This window comes from Phoenix dactylifera, chromosome 11 (assembly GCF_009389715.1).
Source record: "Phoenix dactylifera cultivar Barhee BC4 chromosome 11, palm_55x_up_171113_PBpolish2nd_filt_p, whole genome shotgun sequence".
Classification (NCBI taxonomy): domain Eukaryota; kingdom Viridiplantae; phylum Streptophyta; class Magnoliopsida; order Arecales; family Arecaceae; genus Phoenix; species Phoenix dactylifera.
Window position 1 is genome coordinate 21,108,417 of NC_052402.1, and position 16,378 is coordinate 21,124,794.

Sequence of the window (16,378 nt, forward strand, 5' to 3'; positions counted from 1 at the left end):
ACTTGCAAAGAAAGGTAATGAAATTGTCCTTTAGCATTGAAATCAAATGCCTATAATTCTCCCAGGAAAAAGGCTTTTCTAGTCTGCCCAAGCCATTTCCATCCCCAAGTTCTTGCCTTCATGACGAAAGATCATAAATAACATGAACAGGCAAAGCCAAATTTTCAAGAGAACAATCAAAGAATTCTTCAAAAAAAAAAAAAAAAAATTGAAATGCAGATGGCAACTGAAAATTATATATAATCAATCAACCATGACAAAGAGTGAAAGGAAATACAACACGACAACTAGAAGCTGCTCTCTCTAACTAAACTTTCTACAGTCCATTCAAAAAAATAGCTAAACTTTCTACACAAGTATAGCTAAACCTACTCAGCCGGAATGGGAAGAAAGGATGGCCATCCTCATCTCCATGACCTTCTTATGTGAATTGGAGTGCTTGTAGCTTACAAAAGTAGGGCTTTTTGCTGGCCTATACTCAGGGAGCAGCCTCCCTGACTTGAACCTCACCCCACATGCATTGCAGAGTGTTTTGGGGCCCAGGGGTCCTGCCCTCCATTGTGGGGTCTTCTGGGAGAGGCAGTGGGTGCACCTCCTGGGATGTACCATGGCCCCATCCTTGACCATCTTCTCGTCCTCTCCCTCTTCTCCTCCTACCAAGGCTGGTGCTGATGGTTTGTCCTCTTGCTCCTTTTTGGGGAAGATAAGCTTACTATCTGCAAGCCAGTGGGTCTGGTGAAGGAGGGGTGGGTCTGAGGGGATCATTTGGAGGCTGTAGTTCTGGTCATGTGGGTGGGACCTTGAGGTGATCTTTCTTCTCTTGCTTCTATACTTGGATGGGGCCTCAAGGACATGGAAGGAGGGCTTTGGGGTTTGGGGTGGTGGAGGTTTTGAGTAGGGTGTTGGGGTTTGGAGTTGTGGGCTATTAGTGGTGGTGAAGGGAGGTGGGAGGTGTTGAGAGTTGTAGCTTGTGGTGCCGGAGAGGCAGTCCTCTACAAAGATGGATAGCCATTCCAGGCTGACATCCTCACCTTCCTGCATGCAAAACATTCAACATGCTACTCAAAGGAAGGAAAAAGGTCAAAAAAAAAAAAAAGAACTTGAAGTGAGAGGAGTTTAAAAAAATAAAGATATAAAATGACAGTGTGCAACAAAAAAATAACTAGAACCTTTCAAAAGATTTTTCATCTTTCTAATAATACGCAAAGGTAATAATTTCAATGAAATTTCAACAAAAAAAAAAGGTAATCACTAGATGCATAGGGAAAAGAAAACCATTGAAATTAAAGAGAGTAGATGGAAGAAGTAATGATTAATGAAAACTGGTAGCCGAATGACCTAGAAATACTAAAACTTCTCATTTTTTTAAGAAGACTGCATTCTACCTAGTGATTCCAGTAAAAGTTCAGACAAAAAAAGAGAGAAAAATAAAAATATAGAGAGAGAGAGGGATATGGAAGATTAATATTGAGAAAATGCGACAAAAATAACTCTTAGGACACTACATAACCTTTTCCATTTTGAGACCATGATTGCTAAATAACTTCTTTTTTGTGTTGGTATAAAGTTACTAAATACCTTCATGCTTCCATAAAGAACAATCTAATAACTCAAAGAATTTCAGTAAAAAAAAAAAGATTATGGAGAAACTCAGACAGAAGAAACACCTTTTAGGGGTATATAAAAAAAGATCAAAACATAGTTCAATATTAGACCAGCTTGAAGATTTCATGATAAAGATTATTAAACAAAACCAAAATTGATACAAAATTCAACCAAAAAAATAACACAAAACAAGGAACACAAAACAAGGAAACCAGAAAGAAAAGAACAGAAAATGTTTGTTGGCGTGGGGGAGAGAGAAGAGGGGGTGGGGTGAGGACACTTATTTCTGTGGCTAACCGTTACCTCCCCGGGAAGGAAGTCTTCAAACGTGGAACTCGCCGCAGAAGGGCCCTTCGCCGGAAGCCCACCGGAGACTGACAGATTCTGGGAGAGATCCACGCCCTGCTGACCCATGGTAGAAAGAGAGAGAGAGAGAGGGGTTTTCTTCTCGTGGGGTTCGGTGGGTTGGCGAGAGAGAGAGAAACAACTGCCATCGCCTGAGTGCTTTTTTATTTCCGCGTTCTTCTGTCGGCAGAGAGCCCACGATACTCCCCCCCCCTTCTTCTCTCTCTTATTGCTTGTGGACTACGTAGATACGTAGATAATAGGGACAAATGCTTCTTCTGAAAATATATATATATATATATATATATATATATATATATATAATATATATATATATATATACACACACACACACACACACACGTCCATCTTCTTCTGAGTGCACCACCTTCCTTCTTATATATTATTCTAGTAAAGTGAAAGGTGAGAGAAAAATTAAAATTAAATTAGGGGACTTCAAGTGGAATCCTTTCTCCAATCCAAGATTTTCGTCTTTGAAGTATAAATGTACATGTTCATAATGCCTTTGTCTCGCCCTTCCATGGGTGTTTGTTTTAAAATTTTCTTTTTCTTCTCTCCTATAAAAAAATATATAAATAAATTTATCTCATCCTACCAGCTTAAGCTTTAAGAACAAGTGATGATTTTAACATGGTATCAGAGCAGAGGTTCTGAGTTCAAACTCTGCTTTCGTACTCTTTAATCTCATTATTAAAAATTTCACATGTTGGGCTTATCTATTAAAGAAAAGTTTGGCCCACATGTGAGAAGGAGTGTAAAAATATATATAAATAAATCTATTTCATCCTATCAGCTTAAGCTTTTAGGATAAATGGTGATTTCAACATTTTCTCTTCTTAATTCATGCATTGTACATTCTATTTGATTATTTATATCCAAAATCTGAATATATTACTTAACCAATAATTTTTTTAAAAAAATATTGTGAGAGCTCCACCATCCAATTCTAATCTAGCTACTTAGTATGAAATTTTTACTTAAAAATTCAGATGAGTATCCAAATCTATATTTTGTGCTCGAAATTGAATATATTTACTATAATCTGAGATAGTGGAGTGGACGTGTTGATGGGTACCCTTTCCGCTATATTCTCTTTCTCTTTAATCTTTTAATTCATTATCTTAATAAAGTAGATAAAGTCTTATTATTATTCTTTTTTGAAAAACATACATGGAAGTGGCAATTTTACTCTTGATAAGGGATCCATGATTCACAATTTCATATTTCAAAAATAATAGTATTTCAATTTCATATTTTGGAGAGGGAGATGTAGAGTGCTAGCTTTCTGAAGCAGGATAATGTTTGTGTTATTTCTCAATAAATAAGCCAGTATTGGCCATTGAACCAGTGAATTACTGCCTTTTCTTTCATTATAAAAGAGCTTTGTTATTTTATTAAATGAAGGAGAGCTGTGGAGCCTACCTGAAGTTAATTTTGCATTAACTCGCCTGCCTTTCTTTTCCTTAAAATATGGCTCGTGGCAAACCCAAGTTCAAAATGACTACAGCGGCATGGGCCCTACTTTATAAATTCCTTACAAGGTGACGACTCTGAGTCTGGGACACGATCAGGCGAGCTGTCTTCATGTCAAGTTTGCAGCAAAAGGACCCCACAAGATTACGGAGATCCCAAGGGTGAAGCACATATTTTTTTGTTTTTCCAAATTAAAATGAGGGGTATTTGGTGAAAGGTTGTAATTAATCAACATAAAACAAACATACCCTCCGAACTATATGAGCAATTTTTCTCTCCTCTGAGCTACTGTTTGTATGGTAATCAACACAAAAGAAATCTTCTCTCTTCAGCATGGGGGATCATTGCTCATGTAATCCCAAAGAAAGTATACCCTCTGAACAGAATTAAGATATATACCATTCAAAAAAGTACTCTGGTGATCTCTTAACATGTAAATATAAGTTACAGAATAGATATAAGTTGGATATATGGCAGAGGACATATATACAATTAACGTTGTTAATTCAAAAGGTACAATAACAATTGATAAATCCTCATGTCCCTTTTATCAGCGTACTTTCTACTATTTTATATGTTAAAGACTATATTTACTCTCTCTATCTCTGAAAAAGGACCCTCGGGTACCTCTGGTAGCAGGGAAAAAAAAAAAGGAGCTTTTGTTCTGTGTTTCTCAATGAAACGGTGGGCACAACATTATTCATGTGATTACATGCCTGTGCTCTCTCGCGTGGTCAGTACTGTCATACCTCGCCTATTTTGTCTCCCAATACCCAAGCCAAAGGGTGTCTTGGTAGAAGAGTGTACAACGCATATGACCATCTCTTGTTTAGCCTAAACGCCATTTCTTTCGTGTTAGTCTTCCGTAGAGTGATGAACAACAGCCTTGTCGCACTTGTAGGAGTGTCTGTTGGATTTATCCAGATATTTTTTTTGAAACGATTTTTTTTTACTATTAAAATAATTTTAAAAATTACGTAACAATCTGCAATTCTGTATCAACCTATATTAGTTTTTTTTTATTAGCATAATTTTGTTAGAGTAATTTTAGAGATCACATAACAATCTTATCATCTATAATATTTTTTATTATTAGTAAGATATATATAATATCTGAGATATACCGAATATGAAGTAACAGAGAAATAAAATTAATTTTCTCTTTTCTCTCTCTTTTTTTTATTTTTTTCTTCTTTCTCAAATATTTCAACGGTAGTTTTGTGATTGTTGCTTCCCTGCGGTTTCTTTGGACTATCCTTTCTTTTTTAACTCTTGGTAGACTTCGCATGTTGGACCCAAACGGGGACATATACGATGGATCCATCCAGTCCAAACAAACGCTATTTCTTAAAAGAATAGTTTTTCTTGAGGGTAACTTCCATAAAAGGATAGCTTTAATTCCTATAAAAGAATAGTTACTATCTTGGACGAGAATAGATGTTACTTGCATCGCTAGGAATGATAGAGTTTGATTCCAAGTTGGTTGCTTGAGGCAATTAAGGCTCTCACCTCAATAAATAGAGGGCTATATCTCCATAGTTTGTGAATCACATATAGATCACGAGCATTGAGAGGTCAAAGTCCAAGGAGCTAACCAAACCAGCAGCCAACAAAAATCCAAAAGGTTCTTCGTTGAAGCTGTTGAGCATTTATGTTGTAGCAAATGTGTACTTTCAATGCTACACAATTGCACTCCTGGCTATAGAATTAAGCAAGTGATCCAACCTAAGATCTTGGATACATTGTGTTCACGCTTCCACATGATATAATCATCCAAGTTCACTAATATTTTTTTTTAATCTATACAAACTGCAAAAAAAATATTTAATTTGATGATTTGAACGGGAAGAAGAAAGATTATCCGCTCAACTCAAATTCTGTGAGGACTATCGTGCGGGTGTGTGTTTAGTCCCACATTGGTTATTCGTTGGGTAGATATTGGATACTTATACAGGATAAACGAGTTTAAATAATACATTCCAGTTAGCCATTTTGGGCGAGGTCATAGGTTGTTACAAATAGTATCAGAGCGGATCCAACCCATAACTTATGTGGACTAGGGGACACTGCAACATGGATCCATTGGGGCTGACCATGAGCCGATCGTGGTGTTTGTGATTAGATTTGAATAGATTGGAACCCTTAGCCTGATGAAGACGTCAGGGCTTGAATGGAGGGAGTATGTAAGGATTCGTGCGGCTATGTGTTTAGTCCCACATAGATTATTCATTAGGTAGATCTTGGGTACTTATATAGGATTAAAGAATCCAAATAATACATTCCGGCTAGCCATTTTGGGTGAGATCCTAGGTTGTTACAAATTCTCTCTCTATCTCCAAAAAGATAAAAGATAGAAAAATTGACGAAAGTAAGGTTTAGATTTTTTTTTTTTTTATTCAATTGATGATCCAAAAACTAAGACATATAGCCTTTATTTATAATGATGAGATTTGCCCTTCACAATTTGAGTCGAATTCCTCTTTTTGTATGAATAGGACTAGCTTTCTAGAAATAAACATAACAAGTATAAACAAATATGAAAAAGCTAAAATCTTAAGGGAGGTAAATTTTGACTTCTATTCAAACTTCGCCTTTTGTCTCTTTGCCTAATTTTTCTTAGATTGCGAGATAGATTGGGTCAAAGCCTAGTCTTAGGCTCTGCATGCTGAGCTGAACTAGCTTGGATTGAAGATCTCAAATTACACAAGAGAGGACAGCACAATAAAGTGCTATATTGGAATTATGATCAATTATCTAAAAAGCTTAAAAAAATAAATTAAATAGATTGTAACAACTAAACACATGCCTACATGGGTCTTCACATACTATTTCTATTTAAGCCCCGATGTTTTCGTCTGGTCAGGGGTCTAAACTATTCAAATCTAATCACAAGCAACACGATCGACCCATGGTCAGCCTCAATGAACTTGTGTTGCAGCGTCTTCTAGTCTACATAAGCCATGAGCTGGGTTTGTTCTGATACTATTTATAATAATTCAAGACTTTACCTAAAATAACTAGCCAAAAGATATTTTTTTTGGGTTTCTTAGTCATGTATAGGTACCTAAGACATCTCCGGCGAATAACTGATGTGGGACTAAACACGCCCATACGGATCCTTACACAAATTTATTTGGAACATATGATTAGTTAATATTAATATCCTCTACTTTAATGGAGCCATATTAAATGAGAAGATCAATATATTGATGCAACTCTCTTTTTGCTATCGTGGTGATATCTGTGAGATCCAGTAAAGATAGGCCGTTTTGGGCTGGTTGTTTTTGTCACGCCCCGGACCCGGATCCGTGACACGGCCGTGCTATTGCCGACTACCGCCCACAATAGCACGCAGCCTCATACCTGGGTAACAGGGTAGTCAAACCAACCGAATCTTTTCATATGAAAGCATTTTTAGTACATCATGCTGGTCAGTACCCAAATACAGAGCTTCTATGTAGTTTATGTACACAAAAGTATACTTGCTTTACCCCAAAAGAAAGAAGCCCTGATACCAAATTAACGTGACTCTGGCAGCTATCAGTGGTAAGGATCTGAAAGAAAATGAAAAATAAACACATGTGAGCTACACGGCTCAGTAAGTAATCATACATAATCTTACCGGATCGAACATAATGGTAACCATGTTTATGCAGGGTTTGAGAAGCTGACATGCGTATTATCTCACAATTTATCATGGCAAAATATGTATGCTTCGAAAACAAAGCAGTATTTTCAGTCAAACAGAATTTTCATAAAACATAAGAATTCATGCGATTAGCATCATTTAAAGGAGATAGCGGTTATAGCAAAATACAACATTTCATAAGGATATATTCAAAAACCCGTTGTAAAACAATGTATGCTTTGGCCAGGCACGTTCATAAATGTCACGGCCCGCCTGGGCAAAGCACGTGACTATCGGGCCTACATGAGGGGGAAACACGGGGCTCCCCTGCCAGATGTTGGCCGGTTCCGGGGCTTCACGCAAGCGTCCTTCATCCCTCACCGATTTTGCTTCTCCCCAAAACGCATCTGCAGGATTTGGAAACACCCGCCTCATATACCCAGGCTCTGAAATGAGCCTCATGATCATGCTTCAAATATCATTTTCATAAAGTATGCATATGAAACCGTGCCCCCGGCATACCGTGGTCCATTCTCTCGGATGCTACTGCGAAGTCCATTCGGCCACTGGCGGGGCCAGCTAGTCATTCTCGGCCACTAGCAAGGCCAGCGAAGTTATTCTCGGCCACTAGCAAGGCCAGCTCAGTTGCATTCGATCAGTAGCATCTTTGAGCCCATTATAATAGTGCCTCTTGGCTAGATAGTATTTCATTATACCAACTTGCATGCATGATTAAAATATCAGCATCATCATGTTGCATACATAGCCATAGCTTCTGAGATCATGCAAGTTACTTATGCATTGTAACATCTCATGCATGAAACATATATACTTAAAATAAATGCTTAGGAAACATTAATAACATGACATGATCCCTAACAGGATTAGAACAGGTTACTTACTTTCTTCACAAATTATGTATACAATTCAAATTGTATGAAAAACACTGGTTCATCTTATAAAACGTAATACAAGATCTACGATAAGATTAAGACAGATTACTTACATCAATTCGCTTTCCAAATTGCTCAAGTCCAGATGACAAATCCTTAATCACCTAAAACAACATAATAAGGATTACATTATTCCCCATTTATTTATTATAAAATCTCTTAGTTCATCATATTATGAACTTACTTGCTTGGATCCCATCCAAGGATTTAGCCCAAGTCCAATTTGAAGCCTCTGGGGTTCGATTTAAAACCAGATTGGGTCTGCTGGAACTAACTCAATTTAATTGGGTTCGGACCCAAATCAATTTGGGCTTAATTTGTTTCGGATTTGACCCAATTTGCAGTTTGGGCTCGTTGAGACTTAGCCCAATTTAATTAGGCTCGGGTTCAGGTTCAATTGGCTAAATCAATTTCTTATTATTGGGCTTAACGGGTTTCGGACCCGAACCCCGATCCGTCCCATTAGGTCGGATCCGTTAAGGATCTCTTTTCTTCTCCCCCTTTTTTTTTTTTCTTTTCTCTTCCTTTTCTTTTCTTTTTCTTTTCTTTTTTCTTTTCTTTTCTTTTTTTTCTTCTCCTTTCTTTCTCTTTTGTTTTTCTTCTCCTTCCCGAAGCTTCTCCCGACTCCTCTCTTCCTTCACCTTCCCCCTCTTCTCCCGTGAACACAAGGGGAGGAAGATCCCAAGCTGGAGCTTGAGAGGAGGGCGATGGGGCTCTCGGGAGGGCCAGTCGAGGCCGGCGGCGCCTACGGCGGCCCTCCCTTCTCCTGCGGAGGAGAGACGCGCCGGGAGAGCTAGCGGCGTCGCGGGATGCCCGTGACTGAGCCCACGGCCGCTCCCCGCGGTGGTCGTGGCGCTCACGACCGGCTGCAACGCCGCGGTGCTCGCTGCCGGGGCCAGCGGCGCCGGCGATGCTCGCGGCCGCACGCGGTGAGCCCTGTTTCTTCCCCTTCCTTTCGGTCTTTGTTTCTTTCTTTGTTATCTTGAATAAATCAGGAGGAGAGAAGGTAGGGGGCTTACCTAGCTTTTGGAAGAAGCCACGAGCATCTCCTCCGGCGACGGATGTGGGTTTGGCAAACCCTCTCTCAGAGAACAGAAAAAGGAAGGAGGAGGAAGGGGTACGGTACAGAGAGAGAGAGGGAGAGAGCTCTAGGCGGTTGTAGCCACCATCAGCTAGGGTGAAGTGTCACCCCCAGCTTCCCCTCGTGAAGAGCCTAACAACTGGGCCCTCCACAGCTTCCCAGCTGTCCCTACCCTAGTCACATCCATCCTCAGGGTATGAGATAGCAGCCATCAAATGGTTGCCAACAATGGGCCCAAATGCTCAAGTACGGGCCTAAAAAGGTTTTGGGCTCAAATTGGGCCCGGATATTACATCCTACCCCCCTTAAAATAAATTTCGTCCTCGAAATTAAACATACCTCAGGTGGACCGATGTAGTGAGGACTCATTTTGCCGTATCGCCCAAATCGGGCAACACCCTTGAAAAGAACATTTTTAGGTAGACAAAGTTTTCCTCCAAAAATTTCAGTTCTCATAGCTTAACAAGAATCGCCCGGTAGGGGGCCTTAATGATGGGTCCCTCTCCTAAGATCGATGGTGAATTCGATTTCTCAACCAGGGATAATTCCGGTAATTCATCAGGGTAGATGTCTAAGTATTCCCTATTTCTTATAGCTACCTAGCAGTCAAGAGTTTAGGGTGAAACTGAAATAAATTGCTTTCTTCGACTAAGGTATTATGACAATCTTAACATATTATGATACTCTTAACTACCCGTTACCCCAATTTTTTTTTTTTACGGTTATAGTCTTGTTAAACCTAGAGCTCTGATACCACAAGAATGTCACGCCCCGGACTCGGATCCGTAACACGGCCGTGCTATTGCCGACTACCGCCCACAATAGCACGCAGCCTCATACCTGGGTAATAGGGTAGTCAAACCAACCGAATCTTTTCATATGAAAGCATTCTTAGTACATCATGCTGGTTAGTACCCAAATACAGAGCTTCTATGTAGTTTATGTACACAAAAGTATACTTGCTTTACCCCAAAAGAAAGAAGCCCTGATACCAAATTAACGTGACTCTGGCAGCTATCAGTGGTAAGGATCTGAAAGAAAATGAAAAATAAACACATGTGAGCTACACGGCTCAGTAAGTAATCATACATAATCTTACCGGATCGAACATAATGGTAACCATGTTTATGCAGGGTTTGAGAAGCTGACATGCGTATTATCTCATAATTTATCATGGCAAAATATGTATGCTTCGAAAACAAAGCAGTATTTTCAGTCAAACAGAATTTTCATAAAACATAAGAATTCATGCGATTAGCATCATTTAAAAGAGATAACGGTTATAGCAAAATACAACATTTCATAAGGATATATTCAAAAACCCGTTGTAAAACAATGTATGCTTTGGCCAGGCACGTTCATAAATGTCACGGCCCGCCTGCGCAGAGCACGTGACTATCGGGCCTACATGAGGGGGAAACACGGGGCTCCCTTGCCAGATGTTGGCCGGTTCCGGGGCTTCATGCAAGCGTCCTTCACCCCTCACCGATTTTGCTTCTCTCCAAAACGCATATGCAGGATTTGGAAACACCCGCCTCATATACCCAGGCTCTGAAATGAGCCTCATGATCATGCTTCAAATATCATTTTCATAAAGTATGCATATGAAACCGTGCCCCCGGCATACTGTGGTCCATTCTCTCGGATGCTACTGCGAAGTCCATTCGGCCACTGGCGGGGCCAGCTAGTCATTCTCGGCCACTAGCAAGGCCAGCGAAGTTATTCTCGGCCACTAGCAAGGCCAGCTCAGTTGCATTCGATCAGTAGCATCTTTGAGCCCATTATAATAGTGCCTCTTGGCTAGATAGTATTTCATTATACCAACTTGCATGCATGATTAAAATATCAGCATCATCATGTTGCATACATAGCCATAGCTTCTGAGATCATGCAAGTTACTTATGCATTGTAACATCTCATGCATGAAACATATATACTTAAAATAAATGCTTAGGAAACATTAATAACATGACATGATCCCTAACAGGATTAGAACAGGTTACTTACTTTCTTCACAAATCATGTATACAATTCAAATTGTATGAAAAACACTGGTTCATCTTATAAAACGTAATACAAGATCTACGATAAGATTAAGACAGATTACTTACATCAATTCGCTTTCCAAATTGCTCAAGTCCAGATGACAAATCCTTAATCACCTAAAACAACATAATAGGGATTACATTATTCCCCATTTATTTATTATAAAATCTCTTAGTTCATCATATTATGAACTTACTTGCTTAGATCCCATCCAAGGATTTAGCCCAAGTCCAATTTGAAGCCTTTGGGGTTCGATTTAAAACCAGATTGGGTCTGCTGGAACTAACTCAATTTAATTGGGTTCGGACCCAAATCAATTTGGGCTTAATTTGTTTCGGATTTGACCCAATTTGCAGTTTGGGCTCGTTCAGACTTAGCCCAATTTAATTAGGCTCGGGTTCAGGTTCAATTGGCTAAATCAATTTCTTATTATTGGGCTTAACGGGTTTCGGACCTGAACCCCGATCCGTCCCATTAGGTCGGATCCGTTAAGGATCTCTTTTCTTCTCCCCTTTTTTTTTTTCTTTTCTCTTCCTTTTCTTTTCTTTTTCTTTTCTTTTTTTTTTCCTTCTCCTTTCTTTCTCTTTTGTTTTTCTTCTCCTTCCCGAAGCTTCTCCCGACTCCTCTCTTCCTTCACCTTCCCCCTCTTCTCCCGTGAACACAAGGGGAGGAAGATCCCAAGCTGGAGCTTGAGAGGAGGGCGATGGGGCTCTCGGGAGGGCCAGTCGAGGCCGGCGGCGCCTACGGCGACCCTCCCTTCTCCCGCGGAGGAGAGACGCGCCGGGAGAGCTAGCGGCGTCGCGGGATGCCCGTGACTGAGCCCACGGCCGCTCCCCGCGGTGGTCGTGGCGCTCACGGCCGGCTGCAACGCCGCGGTGCTCGCGGCCGGGGCCAGCGGCGCCGGCGATGCTCGCGGCCGCACGCGGTGAGCCCTGTTTCTTCCCCTTCCTTTCGGTCTTTGTTTCTTTCTATCTTGAATAAATCAGGAGGAGAGAAGGCAGGGGGCTTACCTAGCTTTTGGAAGAAGCCACGAGCATCTCCTCCGGCGACGGATGTGGTTTGGCAAACCCTCTCTCAGAGAACAGAAAAAGGAAGGAGGAGGAAGGGGTACGGTACAGAGAGAGAGAGGGAGAGAGCTCTAGGCGGTTGTAGCCACCATCAGCTAGGGTGAAGTGTCACCCCCAGCTTCCCCTCGTGAAGAGCCTAACAGCTGGGCCCTCCACAGCTTCCCAGCTGTCCCTACCCTAGTCACATCCATCCTCAGGGTATGAGATAGCAGCCATCAAATGGTTGCCAACAATGGGCCCAAATGCTCAAGTACGGGCCCAAAAAGGTTTTGGGCTCAAATTGGGCCCGGATATTACAGTTTTGGCCCGGATAGGCCCAAAGAGTAGCCAGAACAGAGGAGGGAGGCCGTGGAGTCGTGGCCAACTCCTCCCCGACTTCGCGGGGAGTTAGAACGGCCGCAACCGAACTCCGCCGTGCCACTCTCACCTCTCTCTCCGGCTCCAACTTCTCTATTTTCGCTCCCTGGGCGCCCGGGCAAGGGAAGAGGGCAGGATGGGAGAAAGAATCTTTTATCTCCCCAGAGGGACTGCATAGAAAAATCCCGTAGGAGAAATTTGTGACTCGTTTATTTCTTCCTCCCAGAAGGGTTCTTGATGGAAACCCCCAAGGAGCACAGCTCGTCGGAGATCTTGAATCTGGATACGTATCTTCAGAGACATGAAAGATCAAAGTTAGACGATGAGGATAACAACTATCGTTACAAACCTGAAATGAGTTTTATGTTCTGGCTTTGAGAAAGCCAAAGAAAAGTTTTCCTCCAAAGTTAGAGATTATTCAGATCCACTTGCTTTGTCGAATCTTCTGGAGAGCTTGGATGATGGAATATATGGAAGTGTAGCCAAAGAGTATGAAATTCTCCATGCTCAGAGGATGCAGGTCATCAAATTCTTGTCCACATGACGGCCATCACTTGCAAATTCCTATCCAAGTTTATTATCCAGCTCTCATCGTGGGATAAGTACTTGGTCAGACCTATCATCCAGAGGGAATCAGAATTCAGATCGACGTGTTGATAGTTCAATATCTTCAGATGTAATTGATTTGGAGGCTGACTTCATTGATGATTGATGCTGCTGCCAATGCATCCATGAGAATGTCTGCAGGAAAAAAAAAACATATGTCCAGTGTTCAGAATATTTTATATTGTGGTGATTCCGATTTAATGATGCATAGGAAAATTCCAGATGTTGCAAATGGCCCTACGGATTCTTGCCCAAAATACAAAGAAGGGAAAGACTGCACATCTGTCATAATTCTTGATTCAGATGATGAAGATGCAATCCATCAAACAGGAAGTCAACACGCTTCCCATCCTAAGAGGAAATCTTCTGATTTACAAACACTGGAACTCGAATTGAGAGCCTCCAAAGACAAGCCATTATAACGCAAGAAAGTCATTAAAACCAGATAATTCCCTATGACTATGGAAGTAATAAGTTAGATGATAGTGTTGCATTTAGAGCAAACTGGCAACCATCTGTTCAATATCAAAGAGTTGTCCTACAGAAAGTTCCTGAGAAGCAGCGATTTCAGGATCTTGTGAACCAAGACTATGCAGAGAAGAGAGGTGAAAGACAAGGTGGACAATCTCTTGCTTTTGAAATGACTATGCAGCTGTGCAGGAGCATCAGAAAGTTCCTGATGTAAACTCCACCCTTGCTTCATCTGCGGCTGTGCAGGAGCATTCATCAATCATGGGAATCTGCCACCAAGATGGGGCAGAAAACTTGGAAAATGATAAGCATCAGCTAGATGATCTTTGGAAAGAAATGTCATTAGATATGGAGTGCTCAAAGAGTCCTAAATATGTTGAGCCAGCTGCTGTACAAGAAGAAGAAGAAGAATAATAATGATGCAAGCACTTCTGAAAGATTCCACATTGGTTAGACTCATTTTAGAGCCTGGGCATATGAGGCGGGTGTCTCCAAATACTGCAGATAAATTTTGGACGGAAAATAAAACCGGAGAAAGATTTGAGCGGCGCATGTGCGGGCCTCGGAACCGGACAATATATGGCAGGACAGCCTCGTATGGCCCTCACGTGGGCACTGGGTGCCCCGCGCAGGCAGGGGCATGATATTTAGCATCAGAGCCGAGGACGACTCTAATCCGACGGTGGGTGAATGAAAGATCCAATATCGGCTAGATTCCTTTCAGAGCCTGGGCATATGAGGCTGGTGTCTCCAAATCCTACAGATGCATTTTTGGTGGAAAACAAAACCAGGAGGGGTCTGAGCGGCGCGTGTGCGGACTTCGGAACTGGACAATAACTGTCATGGGAGCCCCACGTGTTCCCCCTTATGTGGCCCCCACATGGGTATTGAGTACCTCACGTGCCCCGCGTAGGCGGGGCGTGACAACTAGTGAGATATGGGGCCGAAGTCGGCAGCCCCAACCGACTTCGGCCCCATGCCTCTTTTGGAAATAGCCGAACAGAGGATCGCAATTGCGATCCTCTCCGGCTCCTCCGGGGGCAATTGGGGGAAGGTGCCAAGAGCGTTCCGCGGCACCCCCTAGCCTTTCCGCTGCCAATCTGCGGCCGTGGATTTCGCTTAACCGCCGCGATTTTTGCGGTTGTGAGCCATCCGAATCACACCATAAAAGGGCTCCTCCTCCTCGGAAATCAACTCACCTCCGAGCACCTCCTCCCCTCCCCCCTCTCTTCCCTGCTTCTCCTTCTTCTCTGGTGACCGCGTGCGCCACCCTAATCGAGTTCAACCACCCTGGGAGCCAAGCTCCTTTGATTTTCTTATTCCCCTGTTTTGAGATCAAGTTTGGCCGTCGGAAAACCCCACCGCTGTTGCCGTTGCTAGCTCCCGGACTGAGCCACCCGCGACCGAGATCCGCCGCATCTGCCACCGCCGGTAAGCTCCCTCTAGCCTTCGATTCCACGATTAATCATGTCATATTTTCTCTGTTTCGGCTCTATAAACCAAGACTTTCTTGGTTGCTTCTCGACCCCGACCACCACAGCGGCCGCTGGTCGCCACTGCGGTTAGCTGGCCGTCGACCGGGCGACCGCCCCTAGCCACCTACCATGAAGGGTAGCATACCTGGAGCCATGGATTTGCTGAACAATATTTTCTTTTCTCCCTCATGACCCCTGTTTAAACACTCGGTGATGGAGACCGATTTTGTGTTCTCGTTATTGGCAGAGGTCGAGACCCCTTCATATATCCTACCATCAAGGATATTATGCTTCCACTTCTCTAGGAGTCAGTTACGATGATTATCGTAACTGACCACGTTGTGGTCATGTGGGTCAAAACTAACAGTAATTATCAGTCTAGTTTGATCTAGCTTGCCCTAAAACCTATGTGGTGGTAGTAGTTCTTGCTCGGCTTCCACTATAATTAGCGGTTCATGTGGTGGTGGTATAGGTTCTTGTACGACTGCAACTATATATTATTAAAACAGAGGTATTTTTTTGTGTTTTTTTATTTTTATTAGAGTAAAAAAGCAAATTTATACCATAGCTTATCAACATGAAAGGTTGTCGGAAAACTTCTTAGTGAGTACGATAAACAAAATAGTTAAACAAGAGATTACCAATCATCTCGTAGTAATTTCTCGAAGAAAACACACAATATATATCTACTTTTGCCCACAAATGGGAAAAAAGAAAGATCACTCCCTATATTGATTTGAGTATGTGGTGCTTCACAACATATACAGATGCCGGTCCGTTCTTCGGACTGCAAGATTTTCCTTTTATGTACAGATGATTCTTATATGCAGGTTCTCAAGAACAATGTTTCGATCCCATCGGATAGGCTCCTGTCAACAGCGTAGAGGGATATTGGTGCTTCATATGTCTCTTTTACGATAGAAAAGGAAAGCCGATACGGAAAGTGTCGATGGGCAAAGGCAGCTGGAATCTGCGCCTCACAGAGTTCATGAAGAACGGAGATGGAAAAAAATGGTGCAAACGAAAATTGAAGTATGACAAGAATGAAGTTGACACACTCAAGTTCAAGATGACACAATATTCGCTTGGAGGAAAAAATGATAAGGTGAGAACTAAGAAAAACTCAAAGGAAAGTTTAGCTCTCGACCCTTTTCTGTTTTTTCTGGTAAAGAACTTTAAGTTTGGCTTGAAAGTTATTGCCAGTTTGCCCAGACTTACTTATTGATCCCAAGTGACGCATCTAATAAGAT

At 41.9% G+C, this 16,378-nt stretch overlaps 2 protein-coding genes across 4 annotated transcripts in view; both read right to left on the reverse strand.

The window, feature by feature from the left end:
- Window positions 1-208: 208 nt before the first annotated feature.
- LOC103723641 (GATA transcription factor 2-like) lies at window positions 209-2,149 on the reverse strand. Of its 2 annotated transcripts, none has more exons than XM_017846764.3 (2): window positions 1,903-2,149; window positions 209-1,035 (listed from the first exon to the last, which is right to left on the reverse strand). In XM_017846764.3, exons 1-2 carry the CDS (start codon window positions 2,017-2,019, stop codon window positions 373-375), a joined length of 780 nt encoding a protein of 259 aa, XP_017702253.2. In that variant the 5' UTR covers window positions 2,020-2,149; the 3' UTR covers window positions 209-372. The 2 variants fall into 2 exon arrangements, with proteins under 2 accessions (XP_017702253.2, XP_008812835.2); XM_008814613.4 differs by having other exon boundaries at window positions 1,909-2,148.
- A 10,752-nt stretch (window positions 2,150-12,901) lies between these two features.
- LOC113462214 (serine/threonine protein phosphatase 2A 55 kDa regulatory subunit B alpha isoform-like) overlaps window positions 12,902-16,378 on the reverse strand; it is a 56,592-nt gene continuing 53,115 nt past the window's right edge. For both annotated transcript variants that reach the window (XM_039131877.1, XM_039131876.1), the window contains one exon: window positions 12,902-13,317. In XM_039131877.1, coding sequence (XP_038987805.1) covers window positions 13,210-13,317 — 108 coding nt within the window. In that variant the 3' untranslated portion in view covers window positions 12,902-13,209. The remainder of the gene's footprint in view (window positions 13,318-16,378) is intronic.